At 40.0% G+C, this 26,199-nt stretch overlaps 1 protein-coding gene across 1 annotated transcript in view; it reads right to left on the minus strand.

Annotated features, from left to right (window-relative positions):
- LOC134035327 (sodium channel protein type 5 subunit alpha-like) overlaps positions 1 to 26,199 on the minus strand; it is a 214,378-nt gene that overhangs the window by 3,313 nt on the left and 184,866 nt on the right. The window contains exons 21-24 of the mRNA XM_062480326.1: positions 23,492 to 23,646; positions 14,676 to 14,849; positions 10,705 to 10,827; positions 28 to 300 (exon numbers count right to left, since the gene is read on the minus strand). Of these exons, the coding sequence (XP_062336310.1) occupies positions 28 to 300; positions 10,705 to 10,827; positions 14,676 to 14,849; positions 23,492 to 23,646 (725 nt within the window). The remainder of the gene's footprint in view (positions 1 to 27; positions 301 to 10,704; positions 10,828 to 14,675; positions 14,850 to 23,491; positions 23,647 to 26,199) is intronic.

Raw genomic sequence — 26,199 nt, forward strand, 5'->3', positions numbered from 1 at the left:
AAGCAAAAACTTGCTCCATGGCCTCACCACTTGTAAGAGGGCAAGGTAGCCAGCTCCCACGTTGTCAAAGTTGACCTTGACCTTGCTCCAGTAGAACTGTGTGTTGTTGAGCGCCAGACAGTCTGTCTTGTTGTTGACGAAGGAGGCGTCGTAGATGTACCCTGTCCTATTCACACAACGCCCAAACTTCCCTGCAAACAGGTTGACCCCCATGATGCTAAAGATGAGCCAGAAGATGAGGCACACCAATAACACGTTCATGATGGATGGAATAGCCCCTATGAGAGCGTTCACCACCACCTGGAGAGACACACCAAACACACACACCAAACACACACACCATACACACACGATAAATGAGAAGAAAGAAAAGGACAAAACAGGAGACGACAACTGATCAGAGCAGAGTTTAGTCAAACAAAGCAGGACAGAGTACCATAGAGTACAGTAGAATAATGTACAGTAGAGTAACGTAAAGTACAATCCAGTAGAATACAGCAGAGTTCCATAGAGTACAGTACAGTGCCATTAGAGCAGAGTAGAACAGAATCTAAATGGAAAGCCATGCAAATCCCAGTGAGAGGAAGTGAGGTCATGTTCACTTGCTGTCAAAGGAAATTATGTAATTTCCCTTGTCTGTCAGAGTAAATGACATCCCTACTAGAGAGCATGGCTGGGTCTAACACAGGGTTACAAGGACAGGAAACATCTGTTCTCTAAGGAGGGACATCAGGGCTTGGTTTTATGAACACAAAAGAATCCTAGATTAGGACTAGATTAACCACAGATATTTTCTTGTAATCTAAAACCGGGTTTAATCTGCTGTACTAGTTTAAGACAGGTTTAATCTGTTGTAGTCCAGGAACAGGTTTAGCTTCTTTAGTGTAGAACCAGGTTTAATCTGCTGTGGTTTTGGACCAGGTTTAATCTGTGTCAGAGAGACCAAATTTCAGGGATCATCAAAGAGGTTTGAGCATTAAAGAACTGAATACACAATGCTGACAAACATGAAGCAATTACAGTTAACAACTGCAGTAATACTACTAATATTATTATTATTAACATTACAGTCTTGCTCGGCAGAAATACTACTAAAATTGCTGTACTGTGGTGCAATAATGCTACTTACAGTACTGTACAGTAATACTTCTACTACTACTACTAATAATAATAATAATAATAATTCAGGACACTGTATAGTCGAGTTGCCTGCCCTATATGTCCCATATGAGACCCTGCAATGCAAATTACTGTAAACTTGTTTTACTTAATTGTGTTCTATGCAGTTTGAATAGCTAAATTAGCTTGGTTGCTACTTGTGCAACATTGAGTTGTAGTAATCCTGACACACTTGAATCAGTGAGACATACAAAGCAGGTGTCTGTATGGGGGAAACAGGAAGTCAGGAGAGATGCAGCAAGATGAAGCTCAGCACTCAGCTAGCACACATGCACATATTATAATACTGCTGGTAGTGGTCCAGTTAGGCTTTAGCAGTTATGAGTTGGACAAACACCTGGTGAAGTGTGGATGAGGTAAATGGAGGAGAGATACTCCACATGCAATGATACAGTGTAATACTGTCAGAGGAAACACTAGATGAGGAGGAACGGGGAGAGGGGAGGCAGAGGAAGAAGACAGAGAGAGAGAGAGAGAGAGAGGTGTACGGGGTAGGGCTGAATCAGTGTAGATCTGATCAACTTGACCCCTTGACGCTTAATTTTGCACCTTGATGACTATTCTGACAAGGGGGGACGGTATTCCCTCCCACCCGGTGGAGGCCATTGTTGTATTTTGCACCTTCCAATCCCCATGCTCTGAGGAGTGGTGATAACCTTATAAACAAAAAAGATTATCCTTGAAAGCTGTATTGCTGTGCATACTGTTTCTGGAAATGTTAAGGTATGTTTTATATTGATTTGTTTTATAGTTCTTTTTTTAATTTAACAATAATATTTTTACCATTTAGATCATAAGTCTATTATTTTGCATTTAAAGTAACCGGTTCTCTGCATACGTATCTTTCACACTTTCAGGTAAGGATGAACTAAGTTAGTTGAACTGATACGGCTATGAACTGTTCACATTTTTAAACATATGCTTTTGAACTAGCAAAAGAGTGAGGTCTGATTCCAGAGAGGCTTTCCAAACTCCAGGCACATCACAGCGGGAGTGGGGGTCCGTGTTCTATGCCGTTACTGTGGTTAAACTCCATGGTCTCGGCTAAACAAATTAAGAAAAGTGAAGATGCTTCCATAGAGATCAGAGACCCTGATCAAAAAAATCTCACCTACGTATAAAATATGTAATGGTCTGTTTAGTGATCAAGGACACAGGTAATGGTATGGAAATATATTATTGGGTGTACCTGCCTTTGACAAGGCACAACCTATATTCTCTCATTTTATTTATTGGGTGTGCTCAAGCCTTCGGCGAGAGCACAACCTTTGTTCTCTCACATATATATTTATTATTATTATTTATTTTTGCCCCCCTAAATCTTTGTCAATATTTGGCTTACATAGACAACCTAGGTGTCAAAAGTTTCGTCTTGGTAGCGATTGAGTTGCTTGTATTTTTATTTACGTTCCGTTGCATGGTTTAGGCTCAAGTTAAGTTTTTGTGGCGAAAAGTGAAGCTAACGGTGGCTAATTTGCTAGCCACAGTCACTGACGTTACTAACGTCACTACGTCACGAAAACACGCGTGACTACCTGTAGCAGAACATTCGTTTCGCATCTGTTAACTTGGGGGATAGCTAGGCTAACTATAGCTTTACTGCAAGGCAGCTGCAGAAACCCCACAAGCAAAGAGGCCAGGGTGATAATTATTTACTCATTGGGTGTGCTCAAGCCTTCGGCGAGAGCACAACCTTTGTTCTCTCACATATATATTTATTATTATTGTTTTCCTGTTTCTCTTTATTGTGAGAATGCTGTTAAGCATTCTCACTATTGTTTTCCTGTTTCTCTTTATTTTTATTATTATTATTATTATTGTGAGAATGCTGTTAAGCATTCTCACTATTGTTTTCCTGTTTCTCTTTATTATTATTATTATTGTGAGAATGCTGTTAAGCATACTCACTATTGTTTTCCTGTTTCTCTTTATTATTATTATATCAACTTCTTAGTTCTTCCGCCGTTTTTTGGCCTTTCTGCATACTTTCACCGATTCCTACAACTTTTGTATCAAAACGTTCAGCTCCTTCAGGAGATGTTGGCTATGACTTTTGGTATTTCTCACTTTTATACTTTTTAAGACATTAAGGTTTTTGTGCAAATTATTCTCCCATTAAAAGTAATGGTAAATCCTTTCAAATCATTAAAAAGCTTCCTCCTCTTTCAAACGTAACTACTTCAGCATACTTTCAGCTAGAGACACCATTCAACCTTTAAAATGTTCACAAGACATTCAGCTATTCCCAAATGATTCAGCTTTTTCAAATATTCAGCCAATTTTGAATTATGACAGTTTGAAATACATTAAAATGTTTGCTCCTTCTTGATTTTTATGAATGAGCAGCAAGCAGAGTGGCACACTCTGCTGGCTGCTCTTTTTCTGATATTCAACTAAATTGTCAAACAAATTCCTCTAACGTTCATATAGTTTAACTTACAGAAACAAGTTATACCTTAAAATGTAGGAGAAATTGTCCTCTTTCAGCCAATGTAACTACTAAAGAGCTCACATTTACAGATTTTCAACTATGAGCCTTGAAGCGAGAGCAGCCTTTCAAATTCTCTCACCAACTTCAATGGAGAGGTGGGTAAAATTCGTCAGAGAAAGCAAGAAGGAAGACGATTTCGAAACTGCCGGTAGAGACATATTTCTGACCGCACAGACAAATAAAGGACATCTCTAGTTTCGGCAGAGTCTTGGTTCTCGGAAAATATCCTAATTTTATTGATTGGACGAGTAGTTTTGCGTCTAGGTCAACTTGTTTGAGGTGTGGATGCTAGGTAAATGTTCGTTTTTCTCTCTGCCTAGCTCGTTAGCCATCACAGCTGCGCCATCACCGTGGCAACCAAACAGACACGCACCATGAAAGCAGAATTGGGTACACGTTTTCGAAACTGCCAAGAGTTGTATTTCTGACCGCACAGACATATAAAGGATATCTCTGGTTTCGGCAGAGTCTTGGGTCACGGAAAATATCATTATTTTTTGTATTGGACGTACAGTTTTGCGTCTAGGTTAACTTGTTTGAGGTGTGGATTCTAGATACATTTCTGTTATTCTCTGCCCTCAGCGCGTTAGCAATCATAGCTGCACCATCACTGTGGCAACGACAGACACGCACCACTCAGTCTCTCACACAGGTGATTGGTGCGTTTACTTGACCATGAGAAACCCGATTACTAGCAATTGTCGGTTTATGCCAATTATACGATTACTCCGTTTACATGTGTAATTAGTTATGCGATTACTCAATAAACGCGTCTACATGATTCTTTTTTATTAATCGTTGTATGCTCCACGGACAAAACTTGCACCATCATCCTTCTGCAACAAAGTGTCGCCGTGTCTTCCTGTATCGGCTCTGCTGTATGTTTCATTCAATCAACACATTGAATCCTACTAACAAAGCCGAGTAAACGCACTCAATGATATGCTGCTACTGCTATTACTATCCCAACTATAATTTCAGCTGTTAAAACGATAATATTCTTGTTACGACTAGCTAGCCTACTTCTTCTGTTTAACAGTTCAGCTTTCAGCTTCTCCCGCATTGTAGGCTATTTTAGCTCTTAGCTTTGTTAGATGATGCAGTTCAGCTTCCACACTGCCTCTTTTGTGTGACTCACACATTTTTGAAATTCATTTCAGCTTTCAGCTTGCGGGTATTTTCTCATTTCTCACTTTTATACTTTTTAAAATATTAAGGTTTTTGTGCAAATTATTCTCCCTTTTAAAGTAATGGTAAATCCTTTCAAATCATTGTTGGAATGCTACTCCAGCCCCTTTCAAAAATACCTTTCGGTTGCTTTGAAGCTTCAGCTTATAACTTTCTACAAAATTTTCACTATTTTCAGCTTTTTTTTTGCATGGTCAGCTATCCCCATTCAGGTTTTCAGCATTCTCACTGCTGTTTCGCAGGAACAGCCGTTTCTAGTTATTATTATTATTATATCAACTTCTTAGTTCTTCCGCCGTTTTTTGGCCTTTAACTAGTTCTGCATACTTTCACCGATTCCTACAATTTTTGTATCAAAACGTTCCGCTCCTTCAGGAGATGTTGGCTATGACTTTTGGTATTTCTCACTTTTATACTTTTTAAGACATTAAGGTTTTTGTGCAAATTATTTAAGGAAGACGATTTCGAAACTGCCGGTAGAGACATATTTCTGACCGCACAGACAAATAAAGGACATCTCTAGTTTCGGCAGAGTCTTGGGTCTCGGAAAATATCCTCATTTTATTGATTGGACGTGTAGTTTTGCGTCTAGGTCAACTTGTTTGAGGTGTGGATGCTAGGTAAATGTTCGTTTTTTTCTCTGCCTAGCTCGTTAGCTATCACAGCTGCGCCATCACCGTGGCAACCAAACAGACACCCACCATGAAAGCAGAATTGGGTACACGTTTTTGAAACTGCCGGTAGAGTTGTATTTCTGACCGCACAGACATATAAAGGATATCTCTGGTTTCGGCAGAGTCTTGGGTCTCGGAAAATATCCTTATTTTTTTTGGATTGGACGTATAGTTTTGCGTCTAGGTTAACTTGTTTGAGGTGTGGATTCTAGCTACATTTCTGTTATTCTCTCCTATAGTCGAGCTAGCGCGATGGCTCTCCATAACTAAAAACGGTTCGACCTCTTTTCCACAATCGACCAAATTGGCCAAACAAGGTATGTACATTGAGCTTAAAGTGTACATAATCTAGCTAGATCGTTTTTATTTTAGCAAGTTTCACAGAAATTTGCAAAAATCGAGGCTCAAGACTGTCATAGCTGACCGTCACGAACAGCCAACCCGGGGCTGGGGTAAGTGTTTGCTGCAGCTGGCGTTAATCCTACGAACAAACGCTTCGTAACTGGAAAGTTTTTACTTTTAATTGACGATATTGAACACAGATGTTAAGTAACTTGTCTTTACTCAAATATATTCTCCGTTTTCACAATACTGTAGTTCAGCTTTTTTTGCAGCAGCATTTTAATCTGAGTTCAAGTAGCTTTTGCAGTTGCACAACCAACAAAGTCACGTAATGTGACGTGATTGAATTTAAAAGTTTATATTTTTATGTCATCTTAAATTAAGTGTCTGAACAGGGCTGGGTGTGCAGGCACACATGATTAGTTTCTCCTCCACCTTGAACCTGAAACCTAGATTCTAGGTTAGAAATGTTGCCAGTCTGTTGCCAATGACCAACGGTTGCTACGTTTTTCCACCAAGTTCAAGTCATTCCAGTGTTGTCCTTTTACCTTCAAATTCGTTCAACCCAGACTTCAGCAACTGGTTTTCTGCTAAATTTTCACATTTTCCTGCAGCTCATCTTTCTGAATTTTTGCCCTTATTGTTTTGCATTTTTCTTCTTCTTTTCTTCTCTTTTCTTCTGTGTTCTGCCTTCATCTTGCTCCAGGTCCTTTCAAAAATACCTTTCACAGCAGTACCTTCCAACTGCCATACTTTTGCATTTTCTTCTCTTTTCTGTACTTTTTTTCTGCCTTCATCTTGCTGCAGGTCCTTTCTAACATACATTTCAGGCCTTTTGAAACTCCAGCAAATAATTTTCTGCTACATTTTCAAAATCTTCAGAATTATTTCTCTTTTTTAATTTTTCTTCTCTTTTCTGTAGTTTTATACCTTCGTCCAGCTCCAGCCCCTTTCAAAAATACCTTTCAGGTGCTTCACCTTATAATTTTCTACTAAATGTTCAACATTTTCCGCTTTTTTAGCATGGTCAGCTATCCCCATTCAGGTTTTCAGCATTCTCACTGCTGTTTCGCAGGAACAGCCGTTTCTAGTTATTATTTATTTTTGCCCCCCTAAATCTTTGTCAATATTTGGCCTACATAGACAACCTAGGTATAAAAAGTTTCGTCTTGGTAGCGATTGAGTTGCTTGTATTTTTATTTACGTTCCGTTGCATGGTTTAGGCTTAAGTTAAGTTTTTGTGGCGAAAAGTGAAGCTAATGGTGGCTAATTTGCTAGCCACAGTCACTGACGTTACTAACGTCACTACGTCACTAACGTCACGAAAACACGCGTGACTACCTGTAGCAGAACATTCGTTTCGCATCTGTTAACTTGGGGGATAGCTAGGCTAACTATAGCTTTACTGCAAGGCAGCTGCAGAAATGCCACAAGCAAAGAGGCCAGAGTGATAACTATTTACTCATTTTACTTTGTGATGTGAAACACAATTGTGAAATGTACAATATTAGCTGATATTATTAAGGAAGTAGGCCCACATCTACTTTCGGAAACAGTAGTCTACGATTTCACTGAAGCATTAGCATGACATTAGCCTCTTTTGCCCGGGCAACACATACTACAGTGGTCTATGATGCATCTGTTTTCAATCGTTAAAATAAACATTCCTCACAAATACATTTTCGTTGTAGGATTTATTATGACATTACAAGTAAACGATTTGTTGGTGAAATTATCATTACCTGTGGTTTCAAACCAGTGTTGCTCACTGCAACGCTGTAGCCTTCGCGAGACACACTACAAAAACATCTACACAGCTGTAGGAAGTCAAACGGCGACAGAACATGTTCGGCACTCCCCTTACTTAAATCAAAAGTCTTTCAATAGGTGAAACTATCTGACTACTAACTTGAACTTCATTGCCACAGCCTAAACTTTGTCAATCTGTTCATGAAAATAATTAATTTCAGCCTAAACCGTACAACGGAACGTTAAATCCAATTCAACCAACGCAATCGCTACCAAGACGAACACAGCAGTAGTCTAGTACTGTACCGTAGTAGAATTTACCGGGGCAGCTTTTCCACACAGGGCTTAGCCCTGCAATTGTTACTGACAATGATCGCTACCAGGGAGGTCAGGTGGCTGAGCGGTGAGTGAGTCGGGCTAGTAATCAGAAGGTCGCTGGTTTGATCCCCGGCTCTGCCAAATGACGTTGTGTCCTTGGGCAAGGCACTTCACCGCACAGCACTTCACACAGCTGTAGGAAGTCAAACGGCGACAGAACATGTTCGGCACTCCCCTTACTTAAACCAAAAGTCTATCTAACTACTAACCTTAACTTCATTGCCACAGCCTAAACTTTGTAAATCTGTTCATGAAAATAATTAATTTCAGCCTTAACCGTACAACGGAACGTTAAATCCAATTCAACCAACGCAATCGCGACCAAGACAAACACAGCAGTAGCTAGTCTACTGTACTGTAGTAGTACAATTTACCGGGGCAGCTTCTCCACACAAGGCTATATTGCACTTTGCGTTGTTACTGACAATGATCGCTACCAGTGAGCTTTTTATGAAAGCGATTTTCCACTAAATAAATGTCAAGCTTATTTAAGTTTTTGGGGGCATATTTTCAGTTAGCAGATGGTACTGTTTGAATCGCGATTCCATCTTCTACTGCCGTAAACGTCGTAGAATAATCTTCAAAGGGGGTTCTTTATTCATGAATGAATGCAATATGAGTAGGCTAAATGCCTGAAAATATCACAATAAGGGAAAAACTCAAAAGGACGTTTAAATCATAGAGATTAGGTCAATTTTTACACCGGTCTGCCAAATGTATTCGTTTTGATTCAGCTATGAGGCTGCCTCTTGCAGGGGAAATGAGAAGACATCTATTTCTTTCTACACTTCACTCGTATTTTGAGTTGTAAATGAGCAGCAAAAAAAAAATGCTTATAAATCTATGTAATCTTTATAAATAATAAGTATGCATTTTTATATAAAATATACAGAAATATCAGTTGTAAAAATGACATAAAAAACGGACCCCCCTGTGCAACTGACGCAAGCAAGCACACCCTACAATTTCACCAGAAATTGTACCCTCTCTAGTTTATTATTATTTCCCCATCCTAACTCTTCCCTTGATTTTTTTTACATAAACAACGTCGGTGTCCAAACGTTTGTCTTGGTCCCGATTGTATTGCTAGTATCCGCGCGAACGTTTCGTTTAATTTCAGTTTTTGTGACGAAAAGTGAAGCTAACGCTAGCTAACTAGCTAGCCACAGTCAGAAACGTCAGGACGTCACACAAAGCCATGACGTCCCATGATGCGTATGTTCATAAGGCCTGTACAATCAATACAAGCTGTGAGTCAGTGGAGACTGACTCAGTGAACAACACGTCTTAAGTCACTTTGCTCTTGCATTGCTAGTTACAGATGACAAAAACGTTGTTCTTCAGGTTAGCAGTCCCACACACGTCATTAGTATTATTATTACTCATAGTTAGCTGAGTTGAGTTAGCTGAGAAGTGGATTATTGTACATAATTGTACATTATGCCTGCTAGGGGGTGCTCTTCTGTAGCAGATAATCCACTTCTCCAAAGCACAGGATGCTGTGTTAGCCAGTTACAGTAATAGCTACCCACCAGTTAGTTAATACTTAGTCAGCTTTGTTTTCCCTGTATTTGCACTGTTGAGCTAGTATTGTGGTGGGACTGATAGCAAATAACCACAAGAGGGGTATCAAATGATGATCATAAGTCCTGTAGAGCAATCGATGCCATTCAATATCCAAACGATTGGAGTGGATACGCGCGAGGCGGGTTTCACTACGTTGAAGTCTCTTTAAAATTTAATATTTCACTCAATACTACACCAAAAACATCCAGGATCATTGCGTTTGTAGATATGAGCTTGCTGCATCCAGCTATTGTCTCGATTTCTTGCATGGGGTGTGTTTAAATTGTATTTTGATTGATAATGTGAGCTCAGTTGGACAGTACTGTATTTCCGTTTACCTCAGTCAGACTCTTTCACTGGCAGTTTGATTCATTATTTACTGTCAATGGTAATGGTATTCGTTTGCTAGAAATTCAACCATTTGAAGCAAATACTTTTGGCAGACACGGGGATCAAACTGGTGATTCTTGTGAACTACAGAGGCATCCATCAGATGATAAAACAATTTGATCAATGTTGAACTACTGCAAATATACTTACGTTACAAGCTAAAACTATCATTTGTATCACGCGTATTTGGGAAAAGCTTGTTTCAAAGGGGGTTATTTATTAATGAATGAATGCAACATGAGTAAATGCTTAAAAAGGGGAAGTTTAAGTCATTTGTACACAGGATTGCCCAATTAGTTTGTTTTGATGCAACTGTTTGAACTATGTGAGGCTGCCACATAGCAGGTAGGTAAACAATAGGTTTAGAGGTGGTGTAAAAAACTGCCCCAGCTGCAACCGATGCAAGCACACCTCACAATTTTCCCAGAAATTGTACCCTCTCTAGTTAACAAATATTATTAACAAGTTAATTCCCTGCCATCCTTATCTAATAGTACTTCAGTTGGGTACAAGCAAACCAAAAATCCCCCTTTCTCTACAAGATTGTTCAAAGAAATAAGGAAAGCACAATACAGATACTAGAGCCATGAAATAGAGGTGGATAGGGAGGTGGGGAGAAAGAAAGAGAGAGAAGGGAGGAAAAGGTCTAGCTGCTACCATGCTGAGTCAGGGGAGAGTGTGGTGGAAGACGGAAATAATGGAACTATGGAGGATGTGGGAGAGAGAACAGGAAGGAGAGCCTCTTACCCTCATGCCTTCAAATCTGGACAGGGCTCTGAGAGGCCTGAGAGCCCTGAGGGTTCGGAGGGATTTGATGGCAGCAAAATCTGAGTAGCCTAGCGTGTTAGCAACCAGGCTAACTAGAGACACCTGGAGAGACAGAGAGAGATATCCTAGTGTGTTAGCAACCAAGCTATGTGGGGACATGTGGAGAGACACAGAGAGATAACCTAATGTGAAAGCAGTCAAGCTTACTAGGGACACCTGGAGGGAGACAGAGAGAGAGAGGTAGTTTAGTGTGTCACAAAGCTAACCAAAGAGAGAGTTAGCTACCAGGCTTCTAACAGTGATCTGCAGGAAAAAAAGAGAATGTTTCAAAGGAGAGATGCATACTTCTGTTTAGCCTCTCTGGAAGTAAAATGTTAGTCTGCAGTTCTCCATTTGCAAGTCAACAAGCTCTGAGAAAAAATATTCTAACCTGGAGAAATAATTTGGAGAGAAAGGGTTTGGTGAACTGTTTGGATGACTGTTGTCCTGGCGTCTAACTTGGAAGGAGAGAATATGCAGAGTTGAAGCCACAGCCAGCCACCCGAAGCAGCAGGTCTACTACCATTCTACAACAGCCAGCGTCTGGTACTGGGTGCTCCGGATTGGGTGGGGGGAGCTTACCCTGATTCCAGCGAACCGGGCCACAGCCCTGAGAGGCCGCAGTGCCCGCATGGTCCGCAACACACGCATGGTGCTGATCTGGTCAATACTGACCACACTGGCCATCAGTCCCAGCACCGAGATCTGAACCACAGCACAGTAAATGACTCACTGAGGGAACCACATCAACACTTGATTCAACACTACATGCTCTTACGTTTCTTCCCATTGGCACTTATTTGCTTTTCACAACGTATGCTTCATGTTTTGGCTGGCCGCAATGTTTTTGGGGCTATCTTGTTGTTTATGATCATTGACCTATGCACTTTTGTAAAGCTCTGTCTTGGAAGTCGCTTTGGATAAAAGCGTCTGCTAAATGAATAAATGTAAATGATTCACTGAATCAAATTAAAGAGCATCAGTTGGGTTTATTTTCTAAACCAGATTCCACTATGTTAAGGAAATCAATTTATGTCCAACTTGGGAAATTCAACATGAAATGATATGTAATCATACCTAGGTTTTTCATTCTAAACAGTGCAGTTGACCCGCTGCATTTACAAAGTGACATGTTGACAACATTGTGAGCAGTTGGGCTATGAAGCCTTAAACCTCTCTCATCTCTCCTTTCTTATTTCTGCCAGACATGGTAAAGGTGGAGTGTAAAAATATCAGATGTGTGTGTGTGATAATGTAGGACATAACATGAAATGTGTGTGTGATATTGTGGTAGTAACATCAGATGTGTGTCATATCGTAACAGTAACATCAAATGTATGTGTGTGATATTGTAGTAGTAACATCAGATGTGTGTGCTATTGTGGCAGTAACATCAGATGTGTGTGTGATGTTGTGGTTGGTCTGTAGCAATGTGTGCTGTGTCATGTTCAGTTAATGAATCCCTCCCTCTCTGCCTCAAGGGAGGAAAGAAAATGTTAACGTCACACTTGTTATTGTATGTGTGGAGGAGAGTGAATAGAGAGATAGAGGGGCAGCACGCAAGCAATTGAAAGAGAGAGAGAGTGGGAGAGAGACAAATATAGAGGCAGAATGAGAGAGAAAGAGAGGGAGGGATCGAGCGAGGAAGACAGAGAAAGAGAGAGGGATAGAACGAGGGAGACCGAGAAAGAGAGAGTGAGGGATAGAGAGAGGGAGACAGAAAAAGAAAGAGTAATTTAGAGCAGCGGTCCCCAACCTTTTTTGCGCCACGGACCGGTTTCATGTAAGACATATTTTCACCGACCGGCAGGGACGGACTGGGAGGAAAAATAGGCCCTGGACTTTGATCCAAACTGGCCCACCAGAACCGGCCTCCGTATAGGCCTACGCCACCACAGCTGCCCTGCTAATGCATGCACATTCTGGGTTTGATGTGATGCTAGTTAGCGACTTCCACACTTAATGCGAGCGCGCGCAGCCCGTGAGATTTTTTGTTGTTGCTGATTTGAGTTTTTTTTTTTTTTTAGCTTTATGTATAAACAGCCGTTTTTCAATTGGTAAAACCTCGTCTAGTGAATGTGATGTCTTTTTGTCTCTTAATTTTTCAGCCCCATCTTTACGTTTTTTAGCCTGGTTTTCCATCGTTATATTGTTACTAGTTAGCTTTCGATCTGTCAGTCCCACTGTTGTGGGTAAACGAGACGAAGCTACGACAGTGACACCCGAAGTGCGTTCCTTATGTCCAGTTTATTCCGTGATTTTGTTTTGATTGCTGTCAGGGCAGAAAATCCTGCTTCACAAAGGATGTTGGAAATGGAAGCAGGGTTTTCAGTGCTTTTGTGGCGATGTCAGGATATTCAGCCTACATCCAAAACACCAGCAGAGTTGTTGTCTCAAACAGGCTTCATTGAGTGGTAACTATCACGTGTCATGTGTCAAGAGGAAGATACGCGTGTGATAGTTACCGCTCAATGAAGCCCACAAACTTGCTAAAAAATGAGTAAACAAACATCTTTGCAGAGATTTTTTGCTCAGGGGAAAAGGCCCGCGGAGAAGGAGAGAATCCGGTCATTTTTCAGAATAAAATGTCTTTCAGACTCTGATAATCAATTAAAAGGAAAACATTTTATTATTTTTTTTCTGTGCGGCCGGTACCAAATGACCCACAGACTGGTACCGGTCCGCGGACCGGTGGTTGGGGAACGCTGATTTAGAGGAAAAGAGAGAGGGAGACAGAAAAAGAAAGAGGGAGAGTCATTTAGAGGAAAAGAGTGAGCCCTCTTGTTTGGGGTGGACAGGGCTGTAGGTGATGAAGACCTGGCGCCCTCACACAGACTGGACTATTTCAGGACGCATCAAGATACTCAATCAGGTTTCTACTGAAAGCAGGATCACCATGGAAATCGACCTGGAACACTGGCACGTCTGGGTTGTCGACATGCACACCCCACTCCACTCTTCACCTCACCCCTTGGATCTGAACCTCCACTAAAACGATTACTACACTTACAAAGCATGCCCCCTTTTCTGGAGTATATACAAAACAACACATGCCTATGGTAGGAGCGGATTAGGTAGAAGACAAGAAAAAAGGGACAGAGATGCTGTTTCCTTCTGCCTTTAATGTCCGTCTTCACGCTTTAACCTTTTCTGTCTTCCATCCCTCACACCCTGTATATTCCCTCTTCTCTCTCTCTTACCCCTCTTTTCCTTCCCTTCTTTCTCATCCCTCTCTCCATCTCTGTCTACCATGGGTGTTGTGGATGTCTGCACAAAGAACACTAATTGGTTCATTGTCTGCTCTAGACCAATAGAGATGGGAAGTAGAGAACAACTGACATGGAGTCTTGTCTTTATTTTAATTTGTCTTTCTTTCTCTCCCTTTTCTTCTCCCCACTCTCTTTTTCTTCTCTCTCAATCTCTGTTAACCCTGCCCCTCTCTCCATCCCCCTCTCCGCTCCCCTCATCCTCCCTCAGGACAGAGAGGCTAAAAACATCCTGTTTATGTGACGTCTCTACCCAGAGGACTGTGAGGTCGCCGCTGCTTTCGCCTGATTGGACAACTGTTTTGGAGGAAGTTGGTTAGGTCGCTGAGCATTCTAGAATGCCTCCCAGGGTCTCACTTCTACCTGAGCACACCTGAGCTTGCCAGACCTGACGGAGTGTCACAAACACAGACCAGTACAAAAGAGGCTCTACAGACAACAGTGAGTGTGAAACCAAACAATGGTTCAAGACATTGCTCACACTCAGACTAGACAAGCTAACCACCCAGACCGGCTGATCTGGTGTGCTCACACAGACAGCCTTGCATCAGGAGAGCTCTCCTGCAGCCAACCACATCATCAACATCATCACCGCACTCATCGTTGGCATGCAAGAGAGTAATGACTTGATATGTGGATACTTACATCGACAATGAGGAAGTCTAGCCAGCACCAGTAGTTAGTGAAGTACTTCTTGAATCCGTAAGCAATCCACTTGAGCAGCATCTCCAGGATGAAGATGTAGGTGAAGATCTTGTCTGCATACTCCAAAATCACCTTGATGACCTTTCTCTGCTCAATATAGATGTCCTCAAAAGCCTGAAAGAAAGAAAGACAAGGACTACATTTATGATACAGTCCTATATAAATGACCATTACCAACTGGTTTTGTACATTGAGTTTTACACAGAAACTCAATCAATTTCGGGAAAATGTGTCCAAACTTTTGACTGGTACTGTATCTTTGTTAAATCAATTGCATATCTAAGTATATAAGTTTTTACGTTGTTATTTATATAAATATATATTGTTGATTTATATGGATGTCCTCTTCACTCAACAATTGCTTATACATTTTCAAAATTGTTTGGACCCTTTATATGTCAATCAAAGGGTAACATCCTAGCACCCTAGGTTGTAACTTGTATTTGTCTTTTAAAGATGACCTCTTCTATTAATTATATTATTGTAGTTCTGCTAGTGCTTCAACTAGTACTCCTGTTAGGGCTTTTAAAGAAGGACATCAGTTAAAATACCCTCTTGTAATCATGTCAAAGGAGCTTAGTGAAGCAATTTGAGGACAAGTTGTTCTCCTGAGTGTTGAAAATCATTCCCAGAGCCAAATTGCAGCCAAGTTGAATATTTCTAAAGGAGCAGTTCAAAGCACACAGATTTTCTGGAAAAAAACAACTCCAAAGCAAACCCAGGCAGACCACAACATCAGAAGGCCAGTACATCAAGCAAACATCATAAATGAATGGAGCAGTATCTGTATCCACAATTCCTGCCCATCTGAACCAGGTACGTCCTACCCTGGGCAAAAAAAGCATGTTCAAAAGATGACTGTGTTATAGTTGTGTGGAAGAAGATTGTTTTTTAGTCAGGAAAACATTTCTCATCACACACTGAAGCTGTGCCAGGTGTCCAATAAAGAGCAAGGATTGCTAATAGAGATGCTCCGATCAGGTTTTTTGGTGCCGATCACCGATCACTGAAATCAGTATCTGCCGATCCGATAATACCGATCACCAATCACAGTGTCGATTGAAGCATTCTATTTATTGTGTAGCATTATTTATGAAATTAATTATTCTTAACAACATTGGTATTGTATTTAAGTATTTAAATTACAAGACGAAAGAGTATCTTGAATTGACAACCATCCGTTCTATTGCAGGGAACGTGCAACATTCCAGTGTAGAAGCTCTCTCGCTTACTATAAAATGTGTAAATAATAATAAATATTAAATAATAATAATAAAAATATAAATCTTTAAATAAAAATCACAACAATAGAATCACATGTGCAACATTCCACTCTCTAGAGGCTCTCAAGAGAACTTGGAGCTTATACAGTAGCTTTCCTGTGGAAAAATAATACAAACTTAACTGCAACATAAACAATATGCAAAATATCCAATATGTTTCAAGTCAGTCAGTTTCAAGTCAATTTGTCTGCATTTAGGAGGAGATAACAGACAGAATAAAGATAAAAGGTGCACAGGAAGTCAGCAATTAAACAAAAAACAAAAAAACATGTATATCTATCTGTATAGTGTCTCACTCACTCTCACATCCTTTACTCACTCTCTCACTTCACGCACTCACTCACTCGGAGAGGGGGCATACTAGAGTATTCAAACCTTACTTCTGATTAAGCAGCATCACTGGAAGATTTGCCTTGATAAATATAAGCATATCAGCATTTTTAGGAGTCAACCTGTTCCTCTTCTCATCTAAAATATGTCCTGCTGTGCTGAAAAGTCGCTCGCTATCTACTATGGCGTGAAATTAGTGCCAGGAGAGCGAGCTCTGTAAAAACGATTTGTAACTTGCAAAAAAGATTTGTGTCTCTGTAGAAAATGATTTGTGTACTTGCAAAAAAAAGTTTTGTGTCTCCATAGAAGAAGGCAAGATTTGTGTACTTGCAAAAAAGATTTGTGTACTTGTAAAAAAAAGTTTTGTGTCTCCGTAGAAGAAGGCGGGAACACTGCTCCCAAAACCATCTAAGCCAATCAAATATAGCCATTTCTGTGTCTAGTATCATTGGACATTTTCGTCTGTCTATCACACAAAGAACGTCAGCGAATAAGAACAAAACTAGAATGCTGATGATTTCAATGGCGAGTCATTTGGTAAGTAGTTCAAAATATCCATGGGCATGTACCTTTAATGCAACATTTAAAGATTATTCGGTTAGCACACTCTTAACAGTATAAATTAATGGATAAGAGTCGTAGTAAGTTGAATAGTTTTTTAATGTAAATAGACGACCAGTCAGAATACACCAACATTAAAAAACATGTAAAGTTGTGAACGCTTAGTATGATGCTTACCGGCTGCAATGTTGGTGTATTCGCCATGCTAAACTAAACATGAGCTGGACACACTGGATAAATCTCAAATGTTGGCTGGGAAAGTTAAGCGCAAAAAATTAAAAAGATATGGATCTTTCACTCTAGAGTGTATTATTTACTGCCAGCTTTCATTTCGAATGAAAACCACTAACTATATTGAGTGATTTCGCGGCAGTTCCCTGCCATTTAGCTGCACATTGTCCAACTAATGCCAGGTTTAAAGATCCTGTAAAGTAAATTCCATGTTTTGCTTCTAAGTACATTATATACGTGTGAAATGAGTTCCTGAAAGCATGTGCAAAGCGCTAAAACTTTGTCGCACTGAAATGTAGAGTTAGACCGAAGAAAAGTTTCTCTTCAGTTTTCAGATCAGGTTTTAATGGGCGGGGCCAAAAAATGCCCTATCTACGTCATTTCGCCCTATCTACGTCAGATCACTGAATGGCTCCTCCTGCTGTACTGTTATTGTAGCCTACATCAGCTAGCTAGCTAGCTTCTGGATGTCTCCCACCAACCGCAACTGCATCTTCCCTGGATGCAAGAACTCCAGCTGCGCTGCAATGCCATTGAAATTCCCTATTGATAATGAAAGGAAAAATAGGTGGATAGATAGATGGCCGCCTCTGTAGTGGATAAGAGAGTCTGCTAAATGACTAAATGCAGGGACCATTTCACAGCGGATAGTTTTAACATGGACCAGAGACAGACGGGGTTCGCGGACACGCGGCTTCTCTTGCAGCGCAGAGCTGTACCGAGCATCGCCCTCCCGGCCGTTCCTCCTCCCGGTCGCACCTGGACAATCCACCGCTGCCAGCAGTTCATCACTGTTCTGTGTGCTTGTTATAATTATACTAGATAACTTTTCCAGAGGTATCTCTGCAATGAGTTAGTGCAAACCGCTAAATTGATATTAGGCTACTCGGTGTAGAATGATGGTATTTTGGTGAAATGGTAGCTAATGTGTTAGAAGTAGCCTAGTTGGAGAGCTCAGTCTGTTGTCTCTGGTGTCCATTTTTACTGTTACAGCTCAGGGGGACATTTCATTTATATGCATCTGTATGTTTCACTCATTGAACAAATAAATTCAAATTCTATATGGTTTTGTTCGGCTTGACATATCGTCTATTATCTGGGTCGGAGGTAGGCACTAGCGAGGGGCGGAGCTTCAGCTCCTTCAGGCGACACGCCCCCCCAGTCTCAAGCAGAGAAGACTGCAGATTTTTTCACAATTTCAAAGCCTAATTTAACATACTTGTCGGTGTTATTTTTTCATTCAAATTTGGATGGGTAGTTAATAACACATTATTCTGTGGTGTGGCGAACTTAAAACTCGTTTTCAGGTCCACTTTACAGGATCTTTAATGACTGGTCGTCTAATTAAATATCCGTATACATATTTACATTAAAAAACTATTCAACTTACTACGACTCTTATCCATTATTTATACTGTTAAGAGTGTGCTAACTGAATAATCTTTAAATGTTGCATTAAAGGTACATGCCCATGGATATTTTGAACTACTTACCAAATGACTCTCCATTGAAATCATCAGCATTCTAGTTTTGTTCTTATTCACTGACGTTCTTTGTGTGATAGACAGACGAAAATGTCCAATGATACTAGACACAGAAATGGCTATATTTGATTGGCTTAGATGGTTTTGGGAGCAGTGTTCCCGCCTTCTTCTACGGAGACACAATTTTTTTTTTACAAGTAGACAAATCTTTTTTGCAAGTTACAAATCTTTTTTGCAAGTACACAAATCTTGCCTTCTTCTACGGAGACACAAAACTTTTTTTTGCAAGTACACAAATCATTTTCTACAGAGACACAAATCTTTTTTGCAAGTTACAAATCGTTTTTACAGAGCTCGCTCTCCTGGCACTAATTTCACGCCATAATCTACACTTGTACAAGGTGCGGAGAGGAAGACTCGTGCTGCTTGTGCGAGAGCAGGAAAGAGGTCTTTATTGGCCTTACAAAAAGCAGTGGCTGTCCGTGACTGTTTTTGTTCGAATGCGGGTCTCACAGAGTAACGTCGCACATGTGCGATTCTGAAAATTCCAACCGACTATTTTCTGATAGGCAAAAACTATGACAAACGCTATAGTATGGCTTCAAAATTTACAATTAGAGGCTAACAAGTAACACTAGCAGGTAGTAGCATTGCTACGAGTATTATGCTAGGTTGCTAGGTAATGGAAGCTAACTAAAGCTAGCTAGCTTCCGTTTTGGAAAACAAACTCTGTTGGAAGCGTCGGAAATATTTAGAACTCAAGCATCTAAAGGTTAAAGAATCATTTCTTACCATTGGTGGCCTGAAATGCCTATCTAACGCTTTATTGAAACGTCTCTGATAGTAGTTCTCCAGATGTTATGTCATCTGATCGGCCATGTTTGATCGGCCGTTTTGAGAACGCCGATCAAAACCGATAATGGGAATATCGGCCGATATGGATCGGCGCCGATCAGATCAGAGCATCCTTAAGTGCTAACTTGCATTGCTTTCCCTCTGCAATCACTGAACCTCAACCCTTATGGACATCTTTGTGAGCATTTTAAAAAGGAAAAAGGCAAACCCCACTGTGACATTATGAGGCACTTTCTGAGGTGCTATAAATGAGTTCTGGGTCAGAACACAAGATACAATAGAAGCAAATATTTCACCTGAACCAAGACCAGAACAAGCAGCTGAGATTAGCCCTGATTAACCCTGGGGAGGCCGGACTTCCTCTGCCAGACACAGAGACAAGGAGGGAGAAACAAACAGCGAGCGAGGCAGACCAACAGAAAGCGATGGAGAGAAGGAAAGCAGAAACAGACGGACAGAAAGAGAGACAGAAAGCCCCGCATTTCTCTCCTCTATTTGCTCCTCCCGTCACAACTCTTTATCTCCGCTACTTTGAGCCGACTCGTCAGGCTGCCCATATTCAGGCCCCCCTCCTCCGCCCGTCGAACACACACACACACACACAAACACACTGGGATCCTTATAGTGCAGCTTAAAGACAGATCTCTGCCTCACCAGAACTAGAGTATCTTGGGACAAAGGTTGGGACAGAGGTTTTGAAAGTGTATGTATGGGAGTGTATGTTATGCTGCTCCTGTATCACAGCTGAGCCCCCCCCCTCCCAGTCTTCTGCTAATTAGAATTAGAGCAGAAAAGACTTGACCAATCATTACACAGCTCTATACTGGATGGGTAGCTCACACACACACACACATAGAAGTATACTTCAAGTTTATTTTGTAAGTATACTATTATCATGGTACTTAAGAGTATACTAGCAGTGTACTAGCAGTGTACTTATTTATATACTATTTTTGTACCAAGTAAACTGAATTGGCCCACTTTTTAGGTCTTTTAGTACGCTTTAAAGTACACTTATAGTGTATTTGAGGTTTACTTTTGAATACTGTAAAGTAGCCTGTGTAGTGCACTTTCAGTTCATAAAGTATATTTCCTAAAGTACTTCAAAGTATACTTTGGAATACTCTAAAGTAACCTGTGTAGTGCACTTTTAGTTCATGAAGTATAATTCCTAAAGTACCTCAAAGTATACTTTGCAATACTTTCAAGTGCACTTTCAATTCATGTAAGTACGTCAAGAAATAAACGTAATAAATGTCAAATTACTTAATGTTTAGGGGCCCTTCACACGCCGCTGACCTTGCGTAACTTAGCGAGAACGGGGGCCTTTGCCAAGTGACACTGCAGATTCTTAGCTGAAAGAAGCTAATTGTTGTGTGTAGACTAATGTTGAAATAATCCATTTATGAAACGTAACACTCATTTAACTCATGGTTACAATGGTAAACCGGCACAACAATGACAATTACCACGCAACAAAACACTACATTCTAAGCAGACACATAAAAAAAACGAATTTCATGAAGTTACATTTGTATTTCGGCAAACTTATCGGCAAATTTTTACATTATTTACCGCCTTGCATCATGGGAATTGACCAGCCAATGAGCCACGCTATCTTCATTTTTTCACGTCCTTAATTTGTTCTTCAGTCAGTTTGACAGTATAACCTTCAAATGCACAATGCAACCCTTCTGTCTGCTTCTTTCTCAAGTAGCTTTTTCGTTTTTTCCATTAATACTCCAATTGATAACTAGAGTGTACAATTTCTGGGGAAATTGTAGGGTGTGCTTGCTTGCGTCGGTTGCACAGGGGTCCGTTTTTGAATGACATTTTTACAACTGATATATCTGAATATTTTATATTAAAATGCATACTTATTATTTATAAACATTACATAGATTTAAAAGCATTTTTTTTGTGCTGCTCATTTACAACTGAAAATACGAGTGAAGTGTAGAATTAAATATGATGTCTTCTCATTTCCCCTGCAAGAGGTAGCCTCATAGCTGAATCAAAACGAATAAATTTGGCAGACCGGTGTAAAAATGGACCTAATCTCTATGACTTAAATGTCCTTTTAAGTTTTCCCTTCTCGTGATATTTTCAGGCATTTAGCCTACTCATATTGCATTCATTCATTAATAAAGAACCCCCTTTGAAGATTATTCTACGACGTTACCGGCAGTAGAAGATGGAATCGCGATTCAAACAGTACCATCTGCTAACTGAAAATATGCCCCCAAAAACGTAAATAAGCTTGACATTTATTTAGTGGAAAATCGCTCATTCATAAAAAGCTCACTGGTAGCGATCATTGTCAGTAACAACGCAAAATGCGATATAGCCCTGTGTGGAGAAGCTGCCCCGGTAAATTCTACTACTACAGTACAGTACTAGACTACTCTGCTGTGTTTGTCTTGGTAGCGATTGTGTTGGTTGAATTGGATTTAACGTTCCGTTGTACGGTTTAGGCTGAAATTAATTATTTTCATGAACAGATTGACAAAGTTTAGGCTGTGGCAATGAACTTCAGGTTAGTAGTTAGACTTTTGATTTAAGTAAGGGGAGTGCCGAACATGTTGTGTAGATGTTTTTGTAGTGTCTCGCGTAGGCTACAGCGTTGCAGTGAGCTACACTGGTTTGAAACCACAGGTAATGATAATTTCACCCACAAATCGTTTACTTGTAATGTAATGTCATAATAAATCCTACAACGAAAATGTATTTGTGAGGAATGTTTATTTTAAAGATTGAAAACAGATGCATCATAGACCACTGTAGTATGTGTTGCCCGGGCAACAGAGGCTAATGAAATAGTAGACTACCGTTTCCAAAAGTAGATGTGGTCCCCTTCCTTAATAATATCAGCTAATATTGTACATTACATTTCATAATTGTGTTTCACATCACAAAGTAAAATGAGTAAATAGTTATCACCCTGGCCTCTTTGCTTGTGGCGTTCCTGCAGCTGCCTTGCAGTAAAACTATAGTTAGCCTAGCTATCCCCCATGTTAACAGACGTGAAACGAATGTTCTGCTACAGGTAGTCACGTGTGTTTTCGTGAAGTTAGTGACGTAGTGACGTTAGTAACATCAGTGACTGTGGCTAGCAAATTAGCCACCGTTAGCTTCACTTTTCACCACAAAAACGCAATTTCTACTTAAACCATGCAACGGAACATAAAATAAAAATACAACCAACGCAATCGCTACCAAGACGAACCTTTTGACACCGCCGTTGTGTATTTAGTCCAAATATTGACTGATCCTTAGGGGGGCGAAAATAAACAATAATAAATAAATAAATAAATATATATGTGAGAGAACAAAGGTTGTGCTCTCGCCGAAGGCTTGAGCACACCCAATTATTAGTATAAGAGTATAGGGCTTCAAAATGTTTTGGCAGTAATTAAGGTTACAGCTTCAGTATGAAAAAAGATTCAATTTGCAATGCATAATAGATTTTCCTAGACATGAATAATTAGAATGAGATGGATCTACAGAATTTAACCTGTTGTGTACTTAAAAAAATGTTTGACTGTTTTTGCTGTCTAATAATAGAAAACATACATCCTACTCCAGAAGAAATGTATACAATTTTCTGTTTCGAAGCATACTTCTTAAAAATATATCAAAAGTGAACTATTTTCAAAGCATACTTAAAAGTACATCAAAAGTGAACTATTATCTAAGTATACTTCTTAAAAGTATATCAAAAGTGAACTATTTTCAAAGCATACTTAAAAGTATATCAAAAGTGAACTATTTTCTAAGTATACTCCTTAAAAGTATATCAAAAGTGAAATAAGTGTACTATCCATATTTTAGTATACTTATAGTATACTTTAATATACTTCTTTTTTGTAAGGGATACCCTGCTCCCCCTGGGTTCTTAAAGCCTTGAGGACAAGCAGACAGCAAGAAAGCTCTATCTTTTCTGCCCCCCCCTCCCCACCCTCCTGACCCCTCCCTGCATGCCCCTAGCCTGGACACTGGCTCCTCCTCTCACCAGCGCTCCGCTGCTCAGCAGGATCATGAAGATGATGAAGGACTCAAACCAGCTGTGCTCCACGATCTGGTAGCAGGTCTTCCTCAGTCTCCACCATGTCCTGCCCAGTCCTGCCGATGTGTTGATGTCACAGCACAGACACTGCCGAACGCACACTGGGGACGAGAGGGAGGCATTAACGTAGGTGACAGATGCTGGTATTCTTTTACAGATCATGAAAGTGCAGATTTTAAGCTTTCAAATGAAGTATCAAACATTGATTTCTGAAAATATTTTAAGATATCTTTATTTGAATACTAGCCCCAAATAAACTAGCAGAGAAAATCACCTTGAAATATTGTTTACTTTTCACACTTCCCAGGGAGGTAATTGCTACCTATTTGGACATAAGTGTTGCAACTGTGCTAGGTAGCTAAAGTAGCTAACAACTCTTGAGCCAAGGAAGGCAAAAGCATGACTGTCGATTCTCTGCATTTCTAGCACATAACAGCAACAAAAAAACATTAACATGATTGTCTTTGCAGCAGCGATACGTTTGTTAATAACTGAGGCAATTAATGATGTCTTTAGTGTAGCACTAATTAGCATCTGCCATAGTAGCAACCTTACACTAAACAAACATACTACCACGTGTCATTGTTTACGGCTGGTGCCTTGACCAAAACTAAGTCACAATAGACAGTGAAACTAAAGATGCTAATCAAACTCAACCCCATCATGCTCCCAAAACTCGACTAGAAAACATGCACAACTTTGAGGTTTTAAACTTAAAAAACTTTTGTGTAAATTAATGAGAACATATATAATTATATGATAAAAGTCTGAAATAAATTAATAATTATATAATTGCATGCTTAGTCGACACCATAAATCAATATTTCACAAATGTAACAAGACCTTAAACATGCAAATGATAAAAATACTTATTTTCTATTTATATATTTACACATTTGTATATTTATTCATTCAGATATGTATTTATTTATTCACACATTTATGTATATATACACATGTATACTTTTCATTTATCCATATCGTAACTTGCTCAGGGGGCGGGTTAAAGTCTCTGATTGGTCAATCGTATCACCCTTCAGCCTCAGTTGCTTTACTGTCTCCGTGACGATCATGAATACAGTTTTATTCATTTCTGTGTCAGTCCAAAAAGCTTGGGAAGCAAAAAATCATCCAAGAGAAGCTAATATTTTGAGCCAGGTTCGAGAAAAGAATTGCTTTTTTTTGGGTGGGGGTGGATACTTTGGGCCAATCCCAATGTCCACCCTCACAGACTCACGGACTTTGAGATGCTCTGTAATGCCTTAGGGATGTCCCACTGTCAAATCGTTAAGTGCGCATGGGCTCTCTTGCAGACATTTTGAGCCTTTTATGCACCCTTTCCGTAAGTCTGCATTTTTGCAGACTTTGCCTAAGGGAATTGCCCACAATTCACAGCGTTGTGACGTGAAACCTGAAGGTAATCAGGGAAACCCGGAAGCGAGAGAAAAATCCCGGCAAACCCGCCTCATAAAACAACAAAGAAGAACGGTAAACAAACAAGCATGCTTGGAAGGAGCAACCCTGATGTAAACATGGTTAGAAATAAAAGTTATATAAGTTTAAACTGATGGTTAATATAGCCAGAACTGTTTGTACTTTGTCCTTTGATCATAAATTCCAAATATTCTTTAATCAGATTTGATCCAACAACATTACTATTTTGCTGATAATGCCATCCCATTCCTATATTCCTACTTGATGTCACTTACCATGTGACATCAAGTAAGTCTGTAAGGGTTAAGGGGGGGACATTGGGATTGGGCCTTTGACTTGAGTTAATAGAATAAAATCACCGGAACTAGCCGGGTCCAACACAGAAATGCAATCCCATCAAGATCCATCAGGCCTTTGCTTCATGCCTAGGAGTGAGGGGTGGGGCTTGCATAGAAGCACAAGCAGAAGATTCAAGTTCAACCACCAATCAGAGACACACCCCTGCCTTCTGATGAAGTTGACAGATTAATTTTGCTGCAGCAAGTTACATGTAGCGACTACTGGAGACAAAGCAAAGTCGCTGAGGGGCTGGGGTAGGGCCTTGTTTGATACCAAAAAGATTTGCTGAGATAAAAAATATATTTCAAAACCTATATTAATGAAGAAAAAGGATTAATGTGCACAAATTACATTCAGAATAATCACAGCGATTAGAGGCAAAAACCGCGGTCAACTAAAAATACAGCAACCCACTCACACTGTCTCTCTTTCTTACCAGCCGCCATGCGGGTGAACAGCCCTATATCCATGTGACCTGATTATATCAATCACCGCAATAAATAAACAATAAACCATGACCAATTTATAATTCATTCCAAATTCACAATAAATCATTTCATGGCTCCTACAGTCCAGCCCTTAATTATTAGGTTATGACCTAATAATCACTCACATTACATGAGTTAATAAGAAGCATGAAGCAACAAGGTCTGTAGCAAACAGTCTGACATGGACTGGACCTGCTTCCATCGCCTGCAAGCATATATGTCTGACACTTGGAAGTCTCCTGGTGGCAAAGATGGTAAGGTCTTCAAAAGTAACAGGTGATTTGGTGTCAATTTTTCCAGGTCATTGGGATCCGTAGATGCTTTGGTAATTGGACAGCCGTTGATGATGGCTTCCACTTCACAAAAAACTGTGTGAAGGCCTTCTTCGTCCAA

This window comes from Osmerus eperlanus, chromosome 15 (assembly GCF_963692335.1).
Source record: "Osmerus eperlanus chromosome 15, fOsmEpe2.1, whole genome shotgun sequence".
In the NCBI taxonomy this organism is placed as follows: Eukaryota; Metazoa; Chordata; class Actinopteri; order Osmeriformes; family Osmeridae; genus Osmerus; species Osmerus eperlanus.